The sequence below is a fragment of the Gymnogyps californianus genome, chromosome 16, assembly GCF_018139145.2.
Source record: "Gymnogyps californianus isolate 813 chromosome 16, ASM1813914v2, whole genome shotgun sequence".
NCBI classification, from domain to species: Eukaryota; Metazoa; Chordata; class Aves; order Accipitriformes; family Cathartidae; genus Gymnogyps; species Gymnogyps californianus.
The window spans coordinates 5,671,643-5,689,869 of NC_059486.1; the positions used below are offsets into that span (position 1 = coordinate 5,671,643).

General features: G+C 40.3%; 1 protein-coding gene across 6 annotated transcripts in view; it reads right to left on the reverse strand.

The window, feature by feature from the left end:
• MED15 (mediator complex subunit 15) overlaps positions 1-18,227 on the reverse strand; it is a 30,356-nt gene that overhangs the window by 10,830 nt on the left and 1,299 nt on the right. For 2 of the 6 annotated variants that reach the window (XM_050906379.1, XM_050906378.1), the window contains exons 2-9: positions 12,711-12,798; positions 11,441-11,492; positions 10,951-10,980; positions 9,534-9,749; positions 8,703-8,962; positions 7,540-7,908; positions 6,272-6,361; positions 1,120-1,239 (exon numbers count right to left, since the gene is read on the reverse strand). In XM_050906379.1, coding sequence (XP_050762336.1) covers positions 1,120-1,239; positions 6,272-6,361; positions 7,540-7,908; positions 8,703-8,962; positions 9,534-9,749; positions 10,951-10,980; positions 11,441-11,492; positions 12,711-12,798 — 1,225 coding nt within the window. The remainder of the gene's footprint in view (positions 1-1,119; positions 1,240-6,271; positions 6,362-7,539; positions 7,909-8,702; positions 8,963-9,533; positions 9,750-10,950; positions 10,981-11,440; positions 11,493-12,710; positions 12,799-18,227) is intronic. The other 4 variants (XM_050906381.1, XM_050906382.1, XM_050906380.1 and 1 more) reach the window with 3 other exon arrangements.

Below are 18,227 nucleotides of genomic sequence, written 5' to 3' on the forward strand. Positions count from 1 at the left end.
AAAGGCTGTGCCTACTAAACTTGATGCAGCAGCACTAGGAAGCAGAGTTTCAGACATTCCACAGCCCCATGACAAGCTTGCAAAGGAAACAAAAATGCAAGAGTGAAGAAACTTTCATTAAACCTATGAACGAAATGCAGTGGTATTAAGAACTAAAACTGCACCTGGTACTAAATTTGAAAATTAGCATCTAGAAGAACAAGACATGAGGTTCATGAATAACAGATAGAAAAATGCAGTTGAACACTATTCCACCATCATAACATGATACTCATTTAAACCAACACCAATCACATAGGGCTCAGCAAACTTCTGCAGAGCAGAGCAGCGCCTCATTTTGTGACTTACTGGTAAGAACTCAGTTCTATTTCATTCTAGTTTTCCCCATTCCTGCTCCCCCAAAGTGACACATTTTGCTTGCAAAACATGACTGTGAGGTCTTCAGCAGATCCAGACCTGCACCAGGCAGATGCAGCACTCTGACCTCACACACCTTCCAGCAACAGCTGGATAGGTGCTGCCAGCCTGCCTACAGAGGTTCTTCTCTGATGCAGGTACAAGTGGAATCCTTCTGGCAGTTCCTCCTACACAACCACGAAAGAAGAGAACAGCTCCATTTTTCTTGGTCCCTGATACCATGCCAAGAAGCTACTCAAACTGAAATGAGCCAAGTTTACTATTAACGAAAGAAGCACCTGTACAGAGCATGAACACATGATAAGTAAGGTCCCAGACACAACTCAGCCAGTACACTGCAGTACTGACTTGCAACTCTCATAAATGCACACTCATGGAGTATGGACAAAGACTAAACAGAAACCACTAAGTTCTAATTTGAGACTTGAATCGATTATGAACATGGAAACATTTTAAATGTTAAAATAAAGATCTATGCCACTTTAAAAATGCTTTGACATCCTGAGCTCTCAGAAAACCTATTATTTAAAATGAAAAAGGATCCATAAGAAACCTAAACAGCCCAATACCCTGAGTAACACCAGCAAGTTAGTTGTTTAATGAAAAAGTGAACTTCCCCTTGCTTGAAAGCAAGTGCTATACAATCACGTATTGAATGCTTTGCACAATTCCTGACACAATGTGCTTTGACTCAGTAAATACCTGTGGCATTTGCTGTCCGCCCAAAGGAATGGAGCTTGGCGGCGTAGCAGACACAGCGGTGGTAGGCGGGAACCGTGGTCTTATTTGCATCCCACCTCGGGCCATAGGTGCGGTGATCATCTTTGAGGACAGAGGGACAACAGACAAAAGTAATCGCAAAACAAGAAATGCAGTGCACTGGCAGGATGAGAAGCACATGCAACCTCCAGGAATTAGGGGGAGGGGGAGCATGAAGGGAAGGTTAGTGAGCTTTTCTCTAAAGGTTAACCTAACATGCTAGCTTATAAATCAAACTCCTTTTTATACCCTTTCTATCCATTTTCAGAAAGCATCTAATGAATTCTAGGTATCTTCAGAGAGCTGATATGTAGATTCAGATTCATGGGTCAAGGGTTGACTACGCTATCATTTGCATGAAGGGCTTTTCCTTAATTTTGCCTGACATCTTGAATTTCTAGAATTCTTGAAAAAAGTACACTAAGATTGTTGTCAAGAATGCTCCATATAAGAAGCTGTATAACGCCATAGGTTTCTGATGTGCTTTTCCCCACTGTGGACTGAAAGGATTTAGCAGTGTTTGCATATGCCACCCTTCATTATAAAAAGAATCTGGCAGACAGTTCAACAGGAACTGTTAGTAGGAATGCTCCACAGTGAGAAAAATTTCAGACCAACCTAACCTATGACAGTATAACAATGCCAAAGACAACAAAAAGGACTTCTGGGTTTGAAAAAGCTATTTCCTTCCTTTTATAACCCACAGAATAATAAAAAATATCCTTGTAATCCTCATCATTTTGACAAATACCCACTCCTCTATTACTAAACTGTGCTAAAATATTCTGAGTCCATAATCTGCCTCAAGCTTATTCATGCACTATTTGATTCTCCAGATGTATACACTGAGCACACCCTAAAGTACAATCATTGAGGACAAATGATGAAGGTTAGCATTAGAATGGATTTGTATTTTAAAACAGTATTAGGACTATGCTACTCTGCAGTGTCTAGAAGTACCTTTCTGAACCATCAGTCTGCATGAGCCACACAGATCTAGTCATATCTATCTGTATAGCCCTCTGTTACTTAAAATTTGATATTACACCATGTATGCTGAGAATTTACAGCAAATACAGTATATTTTTGAGGTAGTATTCGGCTAACTTTGGCAGATTCACTTATCAGTAAAAGAGCTTCTGTTTGGTACTTCAAACATCTATAGTAAAGTTCTCTGGGCTACTTTTTTTTTCCAGTGTACATATTACCAAGGAACCTACACAGGCCCTAACTCCCTACGAGTTAATGAAATCTCCTTTCAGTAAATGGTTTGGGACATTCTTGCTTAGTGTTCTATGTAAATGGACTGAAGCAGCCAGCAACATGTCTCTAGAGAGTCAGAATATGCATGTGCTTACAATTGTTAAAAATAAATAAAATTAAATACAACACAGCAAGACTGAAAAAGGAAAGCAATAACTGATAAAGAAAATAGTGTCAAATTCAGCACAGCTGTTAGTTCACAACATCAGAGCAATGCAGTCCCTTTCCATCCAGGCAAAGAGGGATGGTCAGAGACAGGATTTCAAACAGGAAACAAATGAGAGCACTTCAGACATCACACACACATGCACATGTACACACACAGCATGCAACAGCCACCACAAGCAAACACAACAACCCAGCACTGGCACAAAGCACAGGTGGATGCTACAAAGTGCAGTGAAGAGCTACAGTATAACATGAGAGCTGGTGAAGCAACACAACCCTAACAAAAAAATAAAAAAACCAACCAAAAAACAACCAAAAAAAACCCCAAACAACCAAACCACAAAAAAACAAAACAAACCAAAAAGGGAGATTGCTAGGAAAAAAACCAACATATCCTTCCAGGCACAATCACCCCATCTTAGACCCTCGTGAATGCACATGGATCTCTGGAGTGTGTGAAATCCCAGGGATGTTATGGTGACCCACATGTCCCATCTTGGTCCTGTTTCTCATGCCACACCACCAAAGTGTGAAGATTTAGATTACTTCCTCCGAGGTCAAGGAAATTAGAAGCATATTCACAGTTCAAGTGTTTGGCAAACCACTGAACACCAGCATGACAAACTCTGATTCAAAGGCTTTCAGCTGTTTGTTGTATTGTGGTTGGTCAAACATGTATGCACATAATTTTGGTTTTGATTTTTTTGTATTTTTTGTTTTTTGAAATGTGTGCTTTGGAATGTGAAAGGAAGTGTATATATAAAGTGACACCAATTCCACTCTCTTAACAAAAGTAATCTATTTTTCCCATTCTCCAGCTGATTCACTTTTATGAAACCTGTGACCCTTTGACAAAGGAGTTGGGAAAGGGGGTTCCAAAGATTGCATCTGTTTTATGCAAAGCAATATATCCATGAAGGAGTTGTTCTTGTCAGTCTAAAACCAGAAGACAACCAGAAGTGTTCAAGTACTTTTGAAAAAGATTTAAACTGAAGGCAAATCCTCCTCCACAAGTGAAATTGATTTATCTCAATTTACAGAATTAAGAATTTTACCCCATAAAAACAGAGAGCAAGCAGAGGAAGAGCGTCTCCCTCCACTGTAAGATACAAAACCCATTATTTGATAAAAATGAAGTGGAATATAACAATTAGAATCCTGAACCTGTAATTTTCTTTCATCTAAAATCCAAAGATTCAGAATTCCGTAAATATGCAGCTTCTGGTGAGCATATGTAAGTACTGTGCCCACTGTCACTCCGCTAAAGGCAGCTCTGATTTTCAAAGAGCAACAGCCAATCTGCATTCTGAGCACCTGAAGGAGTTGCACCAGAACAGTGATTTAAACTTGATTAATACTTAACTCCAGTTGATTACAGATTTTGTCTTGGTGCTGCAAGCACTTGTGTAGCACTCTGTGGTCACTAGGACACTACTTTGTTTATTTATCAGCTTCACCTGTGAGTTACATGCTCACAAGGACTAGACACCCAAGCAGAGTAACATTGACCTGCATGGTGTCTTTACAGCTTCAGAGAAGAACTTCAAAACTCACATAGATCCATGTTTAAACCTGGGATTGCTTTTACTTTTATGTAGGAAGGATGAACAGAAACTTTATGGAGAAGGAAAATCGCAGCCATACCAACCAAAATTCCCAGTTTGAAAACCCCTATAGACTAAGTTTAAATGTAACAAGCAAAGATTAGGATAGGGTTTGTTTATAACAAAAGCTTCCCTGAACCAAATGAAGAAATCAAGGCAGATTTATTAAAAATGCTGGTGCTAGTGAAAAATGTACTAAATACAAAGCAAAATCTACTCTTAAAAGAAACTTCTTAGAAATTAAAGAACATCCATACACATTCTCAACACCAAAGCTGCATTGTAATATTGTACAGAGCCACAATCTTAAAACTAAATATTATATACAGAAAATATTTACACAAGTACAAGCAACCCATTGAATTATTGGACTTCATAGCATTAAGTGAATTTTAGTAGACTCATATTGCAATGGCATGAACACAAATGGAGTAAAGCCTGTATGTGGAATTTTCTAAACTCCACGTGTGATAGATAACGAGCAATCCCTGAGTTACTACATGTCTGAATAAAGCTGCAACACAAAACCCACTGTCAACCATCTTATCATCCGAAACTTTTCAAATGCACTGTGCTGTTAAGCCACTGGCATATGAATTCACTAAACAGGACAAGAATTAAGTTGACTCTACATAAACACAATCCAGCTGCTTAGGAGTTGAAAAGAGCACCATTAGGTTAGTAAAAAGAAAAAAAGTCAGAGTCTCCTTCCAGTCAGCCTAAGTCCCTGCAGCTCCCACCTGGAAATTATTTAAGAAACAAACAGAAGTTTTAATTCATATTTCAACTGTAGAAAGAGAATTCTGCATTGCTGCCAGTACTGTACCAACTGTACTTACCACTGCTCAGCATTTACATCCTGTGTTACGTTGACACAAGCAAAAGGACCAGTACAGAAACAGAATTTAGCCACCAATAAGGATGCGGGCCACATGAGAGTTATGATGGTACAAGATACTATTCCTGATACAAGTCTGGGAGATGTATGTTGAAGAACCAATTGTTATCACAGTCCATGTAAAAAGCTTCCAAATGTCTTATTGAATCTATAATATTACTTGTGCACTGAAGGGAAAACGGTGCATGCAGACATGGAATGTCTGAGTATGTGAACTCTGCCATTAATCCTAGTCAACCTCATTTCATCTGTCTGCCTCAGTCTCTTCATCTACGAAGTGGTGATAATTGTACTTACCCATGTCTGTAAAATGCCTCAATACGAAACACTACAGAGGTAAGCCACGAAAGACTATTTCATATTCTTGTGGAAAATGGGATGAGAGGTTCAGCTCAAGCCATTCCCAATTTTTTCCCCCATGTCTCCTTCATACCAGACACACATCAAGGAACAATCACTGGGGCTACAAGTGTATTGCAGGATAAGAAAACCGTGTTAGACAACAAGCTTTCACCCAGCACTTTTTTTTTTTTTAATGTAACTCTGCACTTGTGACACATGCCATTTTTTCTTCACAATTCACATCCAGAACAAGAGCAATCTATATCTACTGCCCATTTCACTCAAAAAGAATGAAAGATGAAAGGAACGAAAGGGGAGTGCAGAGAGATTTCATTGTCTCTACTATTTTTTATGGTTGATACATGGAGATGGAAGGTAAATCACATGTGAGTAAAGACAGCAGGCAAAGATTCACAGTACAGAAATCAGATTACACAACAAAGCAGTCACCTAAGAAAGTTTAACGAAAGAAGAGGTGATACACTCCAGGTACCAACAGTCAGACTTGTAGCGTGACCACAGTAGGCTGTCTTATTGATGTGCATTCCTGTGTCAGTACAGGCAATAATCTTACCTACTTGGGACAGAGAGCATGCACAGAGAGGAGATTGTCAACGAAATCCTGCCTCTGACTCCAGGCAAAGGAGAAACAGCATAAAAGCCCATATCCCCTTTATAAAGGGGATGACCGATATCAGACCCCTTAACAGAAAGCCACCAGAAACCCATCTCCATGCTCATCTCTAGCATGCACTTGCTACAGGCCTACATAACTTGCTACAGGCTACATAACTAGTGATACTGGCTCCTGGGCCCTTACCTGGCCTGAAGCTCCCATCTGAGCAGCTTGGGCCTGAGCTGCTTGCACTGCTGCCGCTGCCTGCTGCTGCTGGACCAGCTGAGCTCTTACCTTGAGTATGAAAAGAAAGAACGAAGTAAACATACGTATCTGATTAGGGTATGACACTTCTGTTTCAACTATATTGACTATACTGATAAAAAAAGGTGTGGAGACAAGATCAGCCTCACATACATACTCTTCCTAGAGTTTCTGCGCTTTTTTTAATGAAAACAAGTTCCCATGTTTCTAACATTTAGAACAGTCTTCCCATAGACTGTGCACTCAAGATTCGATTTCTTCTTGCAACTTCTTCCCTGTACTATCAGGTCTTCCCATGACAATACTAGATACTTCAACTTTCTGGCAAACATAGTTAACCACATACGTGTTGATTTCCCTCAAGCACACTGTATTAAGCACCTACTAATGACCTGCATTTCAAACTTTTATACGTTCATTATGACTGTCAGTGTGATGTACATGACATCAAACTACTCTGAGCTTAGCTGGTAGGAGCACAAAGTGGATGTATCAACTCGTCCATATGGGGTCAACAATTTCCCAAGTGTGGCTGACACTCCACTCCTCCCCGGCAAGGCCCAAAGAAAAGCAGGTCTTGGGATTACATCTGAGCTTTTGCTCAACAGCACACATGGAGCCCAGAAAAAATTAACTGTAATGCAACAGTTCAAAAAGCTGCACCATTAAGAGGATGACCCAGCAAGAGGTTCAACAGAGTAAAACCATTGTCTTGTCCACATTCTCTTCAAGGCAGGAACTACTGGTATCTTAAACTTTGACCAAAACCTCTAGACATGGCAGCAGAAGCAAAGCCAGCATGCTAGAGAGCCAACACTAGCTCCAGTCACATGCACTAGGCACTTAAAAGCACTTGCTCATGTTCTAGAACAGCAAACATCACAGAGGTGATTTTTCTTTAACCAGAGTTTTTTTATTTTCTTTTTTTTACTTGTCCATTCAAGAGTAAGACAAGAAATTATTTTTAAATATCAGCTGCATAAATGGTTTTCACAGATTTCCCAAAGTCCTACTCTTAGACACAAAACTGTTCTCTACTGGCAGGCAGACATAAACCTTTAAACTCTCCGTACTCATAACATGCTAACTACAGATCTCTTAATAAGCTATGTTTTTTCCTACTTCATTATTAGCAAAAGTCAGATAATTTTTTTTATTTCTCTAGAGGATCATAATGAACCAACAATCAGCTGGTCACTAGCCCTTACCTGCATTGCTTTTAATTGCTGTGGCGTAAGAGTAACAGGCATAACCTGACTAGGAATTTGTCCTGAGATTGCCTGTGGCTGAGATACCATGGGCTGGGGTTGAGGCTGGGATTGTGGTGGAAGCTGAGACTGTTGTGCCTGAGCAACTTGTTGCTGCTGCTGCTGCTGCTGCTGTTGCTGCTGCTGCATCTGTTGCATCTGCTGTTGCATTACTTGTTGAGGTGGCTGCTGCTGTATCTGTTGTTGTGGTATTTGTTGCTGCTGTTGCTGCTGCTGCTGTTGCTGTTGTGCCTGCATAGCCTGTGCTGCCTGCAGCTGCTGCATTTGGGCAATTCGCTGTAGTTGTTGCTGCTGCTGTTGCTGCTGCATCTGAAAAGCAGGAAAAGCCAGGACGCTAAAGCTTCCAGCGATGCGATAGCAGCCTTATTTTTATAGCATAAACCAAGAGCAAACAGAATCCTAATACATGAGGCTGAGGTTTTAAGTTCAAAGGGAAAGCCCAACCTTTTTATCCACTCACTCTTTATATATCTCAACTCTACATAGTGCACATCCCATGGTTTCATTATTACAAGCTTGTCTCAGTACTAAAAGTTTTCAGAAGCAAAGATGAAGTCCATCAGCTCCTCCTGTACAAATGGGCTCAGAAGCATTTCTTCAAACGTAACCAGCCTGCATCAGCACCAATATTTACCAGAAACTGCACAAGAGCATGACAGCTGAAGTTTCCTCTTCCGCTTTTGTGCCTAAGGATGACACGTATATATGGTGTGCTCGACACACATTTTTTAAAGTGGCAATGTGTAATTCACACAATGACAAAACAGCCACTATTTCTAGAGTAGTACAAGTGCTTTTAGTTCTTTCCCACTTCCCTGTTCTTGTCAGAATGAAAGACTATCCTGATGTTTATAAAGAGAAAGAGACAAAGGCTTTAATTCTCTATTGCTATGACAGAAGAAAGCAACCAAACGACTGTTGATCCTTTCCTCTGGGATGTAATATATTTTTGCCAATTAACTTGCCAGAAGTCCTACCCTGAAGTGGAAATGCGTTAGTAACAGGCAGAGCTGATATTGAGTACTTGCGTGCAAGCCAAGCCTCACTTGACAAGTAACTGAACACCGATCACCTCAAGTGCCATTGTAATTGTTTGTCATCACCTGCTGTTGGTTTTGCTGCTGCTGCATCTGCAGTTTCAGCATATGCTGTTGCTGCTGCTGGACGGCTTGCAACTGCTGTTGTTGCTGCTGCTGCTGGGCTGCTGCAGCTGCTGCTGCCTGCTGCTGCTGGACCTGAAACTGTTGTTGCATGGCTGACTGCTGGGCCTGGAATTGCTGCTGCTGCAAAGCCACCTGCTGCTGCTGGAATTGCTGCTGCTGCTGCTGCTGCTGCTGCGCTATCTGCTGAAGCTGAAGTTGGGCTAAAAAGAAGTAGACTGTACTTAAAACACGAGACCCAAACAGTGCGAGAGAGAGTTACCCAGTATAACTTATAATAATTGAAGATAATCCCTAAAGTACATTCATGTTCTTTATTAGCAGCATACACTTTTGCCTCCTCAAATGGATGAGGCACATTAACAGCAGAATTAATGACACTTCCTACTACCAACCTCTAAGTCTCACTGCCTATATTGAGTCAGCAACCTAGGTAAAAATGTGCAGGAGGAAATATGCACAGAGGTCACCAGCAGGAAGCACTGTACCCATAGAAAACATAGGTGAGCTCTACAAAAACAAAGTTCTGAATTTGACATCTTGTAGGACGAACGAAGCATTTGCTCATACAACAGCTAGACTGTTCCTCACTATACTAAGGAATACATTTATCCCATTAGGTAGCAGTATTTGAAATCAATTCTTCCTGCAGTTCACTCGGCTGATTTAGCCAGAAGTATGAAATCTCTTCAGCACCCTTTCCTTGTGGAAAAGAGTTATATACTGAAAAGCTGATCTAACCATTTCAGTGGTTGAAGCAAACTGAACACTTACTCTGCTGCGTAGCTGTAGAGACACCAGGCATACCATGAGGGGCCATTCCCGAGGTTCCAGGAGGCTGCTGCTGCCCTGGGAGACTCATCTGTTGTCCCATTGGGCCAAGGCCACTCATCCCACTCATCGGTGCTCCTTGAGCTCGGGAAGCCATGCCCATTCCAGGTGCCCCTGCTGGGGGACCCCCAGTTAGATTCTGCAGGGCATTCATCGGATCTACAAAGAAAACAGTTACCAATATGCAGCCAGCCATGCAATTGCCTCCCCAAAATCCTCTGTTCTCCATCATCCACTCTCTCATCAGTCAGCTTCAGACCATGACTAGATCCAATACCCTGAGAATCTAACATTCACTGCTCTACCTGTGAGACAAGAGGCTTGTGGCACGTCTTTGCCTCTCTGTAAATAGAGTGGAGATTATTTAAAGTGCTTCCAATTTGCAAAGTTCCAAATAGATTCTAAATACATTAGAGAAAAGGAACTTATTAGCCACCTCTGAATTTACATGCAAGTCAAAACAAGCTGCCAACAAAACTCCATAGGGATATCCAGCCTGTAACCTCAAAAACCAAGAAGAGAGTCCCACTGTGGATCCAATTAGCCTCTTCCTCCTGAGGTCAACACAGAGAAGCAGTGCTCAGACCAGAGGAAGTACTTTGCTATACAGTTCCCCCCATAACATCATGTTTATTATGCAGTGGATAAATTCAGTGCCTTTCAAGACAACTGTCATAATCTGAATCCTGGGCACACAGAAAAGTGAAGTCAAAGAGGGAATGGCAATTCAGGAGGGCAAAACACAACATGGGATGCAGAAGCAATATTAATCAGGTACAGAACACAACACCCTCTCTTTCTTAAGAATACTTATAATTTCCAACTGTCTAGGCTGGATATTAATCAATCGCAGCCTACAGAGGGATAAAAAATAGAGGATCATACTATGTTCCTAACATACACTGCTGTAAGAATTAGCACGGAGGCAGAAGATGTGATCGGATCTAACCTCAGTCAAATGGCAGAGCGCATATGCCTCACAAACACAACACTTGCCTCTGATGCAACACACTGAGGAACCCAAAGCTGGTAACAGGGAGAAACCTGGACTGCTCAGCAGGAGATTATTTTCAATCACTCTTGTTGTTTCAAGAATCTTAGTGTTGTGAGCTAACAAAAGTACAAACAGGGAAACAAAGAAGTCTCCTGTGTTACATCCAAAACACTGTCCAAGCCTGTCACCCTCATCACTGAACAACTTCAAGACTATCACGCTACCTTTCCTTTCCTCCAGCAGCATTTAATATTCCAGCCAGTGAATCCACAGTCTTCTTATTCTTAGTCCACCACAGCACTGGTTTCTAAGCTGTTCTATTTGGGGGGGGAGGTTAAAAAAAGGAAAAAAAAAAGGAACTCTTACCATTGACTGAGGCTTGAGATTTCTTATTGTCTGCAAAGGAAGAACAATTAATTGCCTTTGTTAATCTTGTCCATAAATCTGGCCCTTCAGATATACTCTCTACAAGAAATATATTCACAAAATAATTTAAAAAGTAAAAAAACCCACTGTCTACTGTAGTTCTAACAAAATACATTAACGTAAGCCAATTTGGTAACCAGAATGCTACATAAACAATGGAAAGAAAGCAAAAATACAGGAAAAAATTAGGAAGGTGGAAAAAGTAGTAAGTTTAAATAATTTCTCAAAGACTTTTCAATTATAAATGGATGTGTAAAAGAAACAGTATTTAGAAATTAAGGATGTATATTACAGGAAAAATTTTAAAGCAACTAGTGAAGAGTCACATGCAGAACCACACACACAAATCCTAAAATTTTCTTTTTTTGGGAAGATGGGATGAGCAATCCTGTTACTGAGAAAAAAAACCCAAACCCAAACAATTACTTACGAATATCTCGAAAATGGATAATAAGTCTGGCCACAAGAGAAAGATACTCCTCCTGAAGGTGAAAAATGAGTATTTTAGCATAGGAAATAAAAACATTGCAACTATGACTTTCTGGTTCTTCAGTATTCTTCCTCAATATAACGGATTTTACTTTAGAATGTCTGTAGGCTTTTCAGAGCAGTTCACTTGCAAGGAACAGTCTGTTCATTAACTAAGTGAGAATATTTTTACTGATAGGTCATTGTGGTTGATGGTACAAGAAGGCCAAGAAACCACAAAATTCACTGGAAAGAACCTCCGTGACAGTTACACTAATAGGATCACAATATGTGAACATAATTATAAACAAATACATCCATTTTCCACTTCTTATCCACTCTAATTCCTTTTTCTTAAGGATTGAACCTGCTTACTTGGTACACTGACTTACTTTAGTCCTTGAACTATGTCACATTCATACTACAAGAGCTTTTTTTAAGCTAAGTCAGTATTGCAAATACAAGTAAGTTAACAACTTTAAAGACTAACATATGATAGAAGTGTCAGAAGTGAAAAGACAAATATTATTTGCATCATTTTATTAGTGTGCTTCATAATGTGTAAGAGAAACCGCACAGGGCTGAGATAGCCTTCCTGCCCATGAAACTACCAACTCACCAGTGAGGGTGCCATCAGCAGGCATAAATTTGTGACATCAGCATTAAAAAATTTTCACCAAGACAAGTTCTATCTCAAACGTAGCTTGTTTGGAGACAGCAACAGTATCCAATTTCTCATAACACAGCTCCAGGAAAGAAGTTTACATTTCGGTAGAGTCTAGAATTGTACATGATAACCAGACTTTCACAGAGACCACAGCACTTCCCTTGGTCTTACTCTTGACACAGCCTTTTCATTGATATCCTAGTCCCTCCTGACCACTCAACTGGTCATACGGAATGTTGCTACACTGTAGATAAAGGAAATCCTACGCAATTCACTACACACAAGTCTTCGGATAAGAATTAAGTGCAGTCCCATATATGCATTAAATGCTGCAGCATCAGCAAAGCTGTCTTGGACTGAAGTCCAGTTTAATGCATATATTGGATGCAAAACACCTCACTTCCCCTCAGGATAAAAGAAGCGCATATAAATCAAAAATTTTGCATAACTATGTACTCCAAGCAGAGACAGTTAACTAAGTGCATTGGGTTTGCTATTTCTGCGGGTTGTTCCAAACTTCTTTTGACACGCCAGTAACATCTGGAAACAAATATAGATGCTTTACCCTTGTTTTGGCTTTCATAAACACATGACTCTCCATATCTTTGCTGGATTTATTATGGGCAACACCAGCCTTCCTCATAGCGTCATCGCTGAAAAAAGAGGAAAAAACAAGGCTGGGTATTAATTGAGGACATCAGAAAATACTTTCTGTAGTTAGGAAGGTCTACAAAACAGCTTTTTACCCCCTCTCATTTATAGATTAAAAAAAAAAAAAACAAAACAAAACACACCACCACATACATTACTTAAAATTGCCACCCTTTAAAATTTCTTCAAATAATGGAGAAAAAAGCCAACTAATTTCTAAAAGGCAACACAAACATTCTTTGCAGAAATTCAAGAACAACTGATAAGCAATGCATTATTTTACCACCTGATGTACTATTTTGACAAAATACCAGGACCTGTTCATTTGAGGAAAGCTGAATGACAGGATTAATATCATCCATGTTCGGCGAACAATAGGCTTGAGCCTGCCTAGCATCCGGCATTTCCAAAAGAATCCTCTACATATAAGGTGGAAGAATAAAAAAAAATTTTAAAAAGATTGCCTAAAGGCATAGAGGTTTGACCAATAAGTAAGAATAACGAGTGGGAGCATTGATCAGGGGCAGAGAAGAGCAGGGGTGCAGCGATGGGCAGGGTAGGGAGGGGACAATCAACATGCAAGCAGCAGGTGAAGCAGATAAAAAGAAGGCCCTGATGATGGAAAGTTGAGGGCAAGAAAAAGAACAGGTTTGGTAACAAAAAGCTTTCAATTCTCTTACTGTTCTTTCCCATTTACCAGCCAGAATCACGGGGACTTGCTGTCCTTTCTCCATCACACCTTTAGTAAATTGGATCTAGATCTGCCCTCTGGATGGGATACTGAACATGCAAGATTAAAAAAAACCAAAAAAACCAACCAATAAAACCAACCGCACAGAAAACCACACACTGCTAAGGACACGGGTGGAAAAGAAGGGGCACTCTCAGTACATCAAAAAGTAACAAACAATTCAACTGTGAAACATGCAACAAGATAAAGACATCCTAAACCAAGGAGTTCAGTCAGGTGAACAGCCCTATTCAAACACTCCGGGCATTCTCATTCTTGGAAACATTTCACTTCACTGCAAAACCTGTTCTGTTTTAAAGCAGCCTAGCAGCTACAGTCTAAATTCCACAAACAAGTTACCAGTAAATACTTTCACCTTGTAATTAACATCTCAGCAACTTATTTCTTAGTAACTGCTGTTGCATGAGCAGCTACTCTACACTAAATATGTGTCAGGGTAGTGACCCCTGAAAAGTTTCAGCCAGTCCGAAGGGGGACTACCATTTTCTTCCCCCTGAATTTCTACCACCTCCCATGCAGCAGGAATGGTGCTTGCATAAGCAGTAAGCTGGTTCAGCTTCCTGAATTAACTCAGTAACACAGTCACAGAAGTGAGAAGAGCAGATGCTACAGCCTTAAAATGCAGCAGCTTAGGCTGCCACAGCTCACACCCTTACCGTGCAAACTAGTAGCCTAGTAGCATACAGCTAACCTGCTGTAGCCTGCAAAGTAGAAGACAGTAGAACATAGCTACCTGTTGTAAGGCTCTCTCATGGTAACTTGTTCGTGTGGTCTGGCAGACGCTAAATGCTGTTTATACATGAAGGTTACTCAAACTGAAGCGGAATTCAAACATAATGCAGAACAACTATTCCTCCCTGTGCAAACAAGCCTTAAAGTGAGCTGCTCATGAAGGAGCTCTGCTGCAGAGGAAGAAGCTATATCCAATTCTTTATTGACACCTCCCTTTCTTAATGTTTTCCCTTTCAGAAAGGCTGCCTCTAAATCCACACTACTCTCTGAATCCTCCTTAACTTCTCAGTCCCATAGTACGATGACAATGCCTCTCATTTTGAGAGCACCAAGAACAGGCTGAAAGACAAGAAAGGGATTATGCAGAGGCAAGTAAAGGAAGCAACACGTAGGTAGTGCTAGGCAGCTGTGATACAGACAGTGATCAATGTGGTATCAGGAACTTGGAAAAAATCCACAGCAAAGAAGTTATCTACTTTTATATGTATGTACCATTTCCTTTTGATGTTATAGAACATGAAAGACATTTTACAATGACTACATCTGCATTACCAATAATGCCACTCCAAGCGCTCCATGTCATATCTGTTAGCATTCCAATAAAGGTTTAGACTAGGAGGAAGAAAAAAAAAAAAACACACAACTTGTTCTTTGTTCACATATTCATCTCCAATCAACATAAAAATATTTACTTTAAAAGACTGGGAAAGTCACTAAAAAAAAACCCAAACAGCCATAGCTTTAGCATAGAATTAAGGATACCAAATAATGTATCATATCCTTGCAGAACACCAAACTCAACAAAACTCTGAAAACTAGGTGGTACCAGCCAATTCAACCTTCATTTGCCTCATAATCACTTACTACACATATCATAAGATGTGCACTAAAACTCTGCCTTTCATGCAGAACACTCAAAGTTGCAGTTTCACAAGATGAAGCATTCAACACCAACACCAGCTTCAGGAATTCTCCCTCCATTCCCAAGAAGCTTGTTTCCAGCCCAACAACGTGCAACCTCTCACTCAGGCCAGCTGGTCTAGCTGAAAAATCTTGCAAAACACGTTCTCCTTCCAAACTATACCAGCTCCCCTATCCAGTTCACACCATGACTGCATGAATCAGTTGTTCCAGTGAAACAAAAGGGCAATGAGTTCCAGGGCCAACATCACATTAAGCCATGTAACATCACCAAATGCTGCTTCATGAAATAGACTATTTGATCACTATAACACTCAGTTCAACAAACCTTTCTTGCTTAAAACAGGGAAAAAAAAAAAAGTGTGCTGGTAAGCTGCTAGCCACATCTATCCACATTACAAGGTTTAAAAACCTCCAAGTAAACACCAACAAGTACATTAAACTTTCATCACTCGATCTTGTGCACATGACGCTGTCTCAAACAACATTTCTGTTAGTTACAGATCGGACATAACAAATTTAATCAATAGCAGCCCTCACTGCAGGAATACCCACATAACAACACAGATCAGCAGAAGACCCAAAACAGGAATCACCCGTACTACATTATTCACGTCTGCTGGACAGAACACGTAAAGGCCTGAAGGGCCTTGGTCCCCAGAACACTGCCCTCAGCTACAGAGAGGAAAGTAAAGGACCATCCAGCCACCCTAAGGTCTTGTTCTAGCATTACCTTTCTTTCCAGTTCTGCAGTAATGAAAAAAAACCCTTCCCACCACACACAGAATCACCCCTTCATAGCTTCACAAGCACATCCTCCAGCAGAAGTGATATCTTCTAGCAGAGGTGACTAGATAACAAGCCACCCCCTCCAAGTTATGCCAGTACAACTGTCTGTGTGGCTGTGCCATCAGCAGTACTGAAGAACAACCAAGGTTAAAAATAACCACTTTTCCTGAGTTATTTTTAGCTTTGAGAAATTTCCCTATCAGGTCCACTGCATGGCAACCCAAACACTTGGAATGAAGAGGTATTGCAGAGGCAGTAGCCTCTTCAGTTCACAGTTGTGTCAAAATAAGCATTTATAAAACTAATCCCTCACTTTCTACAGTCCCAGGAAGGGAGAAACATCTGCCTCCTTGGCCTTTTTTGCCTGAATTCTCATCAGACAACCTAGGCTGGCATATAAAATTAAGGCTCCTTTATGAACTGGTTTTGTGAAGTGCTTCATAGAAAGCAGTAATGCAGATGATCTTCCTTCCCCGCCCCCCCCCCCCCCAAAAAACTTTAGCTGATCCACTAATCTCCTGCCTGCTTGTTCCTCGGTCACCACCTCTACCTCCTTTCATGTGCTCTCCACACTCCCATCCTTATTTCTGTTCACGCATGCTCTTTCTTCTCGTCCAGCTGAACCATTAACTAAACCCTATTCAATCTTAAGTGAATACATACATATCAGAACTTCAGGCAAAAAGCTGAACACAAAATTAATGGACCATCACACAACTTAAGTTACATCCCTTTTCTATGCTCAGTGTGATTCCCTTCTAACATAGCCTAGAAGTAGCTTGGGGCAGCAACTGTACACAACTACGTACCGAGTTTACCACCACACAACCCAGTTCAGATTTATCCTTCAGGCAATACCAACATCTAAAAACATATTAAGGAAAGGCATTTAGAAAGGAGACTCCCAAGGCACAAGTATGTGCCTGCTCCCTGTAAGGGCCAGAATAAAGGGGTGCCTTGCAAGCACAAGTATATATTCACACTCCCTACATCATCACTGTCTCCTGGAACAACCTGGGAGAAGCCAAAGCTGCTCCTTGGCCTCAGTCATCTGAGCTCAGGCTTTCCTGGATCTTGTAACAGTATGAAAGTCCTGCTTAGGCCTGCAGTCACACAAGCACCTAATACTGAATGGGGCTTCTTAGGTCATCAAAAGCAGTATTCTCTCAAATGATGATAACCAAATCATACACATTGGCCACTGACACATTCACTAGGATACCTATTCCACACAGCATCCCTGAAATGTTCATCCACATAATGTCACTCTTTCAAAAACAAACAAACAAACAAACAAAAAAACCCACCAAAAAACCGCATACCACAAACCCACCACCCCCCCAACTTAAATGCAGTGTTGTAAAGGAAACCCAAGTGTAAAATAGCAACAAATTAAGACTTCTGTATCCAGAAGCTATAACAAGGCACTCAAAATTAGTTATGTGAATGGTTCCATACATTTAAGTTAACTTTTAAGACCAAGGGTTAATATTCATCTTGACAAATATCACTTGTTATTTGCAGGATGAACTGGAAGATATACATACATATAAGACAGTGTATTTTCGTAACTGTTAGGAACAACCTTCCCACAAATTAAGAAAACTTTCAGATGATACACCAGACATTTATTTTAATTACCTCCCTCTTCCACCTACTACATAAGCCTCACTAATGGCAAAACTGGAAGCTTATGGAAAGAAATAGGAACTTGTTGCATACAGAGCTCAAGTCTTTTTAGCCAATATATTGCTTCTATTTCTCATTCAACAAACCTATCTATTATAAACTCTACTTCTGGCTAGCTTCACTTTATTCCAAGTACCAACATGAAACCAAGCCAAGTTGTTTTCAGATATCTAGCACATATTAATCACTTTAAAAAAAAAAAAAAAAATCTGCTGCAGTCATTGTACGGTTATCCCAGTTACAACTTTGTTTGCTTTTTAAATAAGATAGTGAATACAAACATGTGATGTATACTATAAAACTGGATGGAGCGCAAGGAAGAAACATCACTTACAGACACAATCTTAAAAAAAAAAAAAAAGACTGTGTCAATACATCTATAACAAAAAGCACACAATCATATATAGACATCTACGCACATATGTAAAAGACAATAAACCGAGGACATTTAATTTCTGCTTTTTCACAACAAGAATTAAAAGTTTAAGACTACTGTCATCTCTTCATATGGCTTTAACCTTAAAGATTTTATTGGTCAGTAGTAGTAAT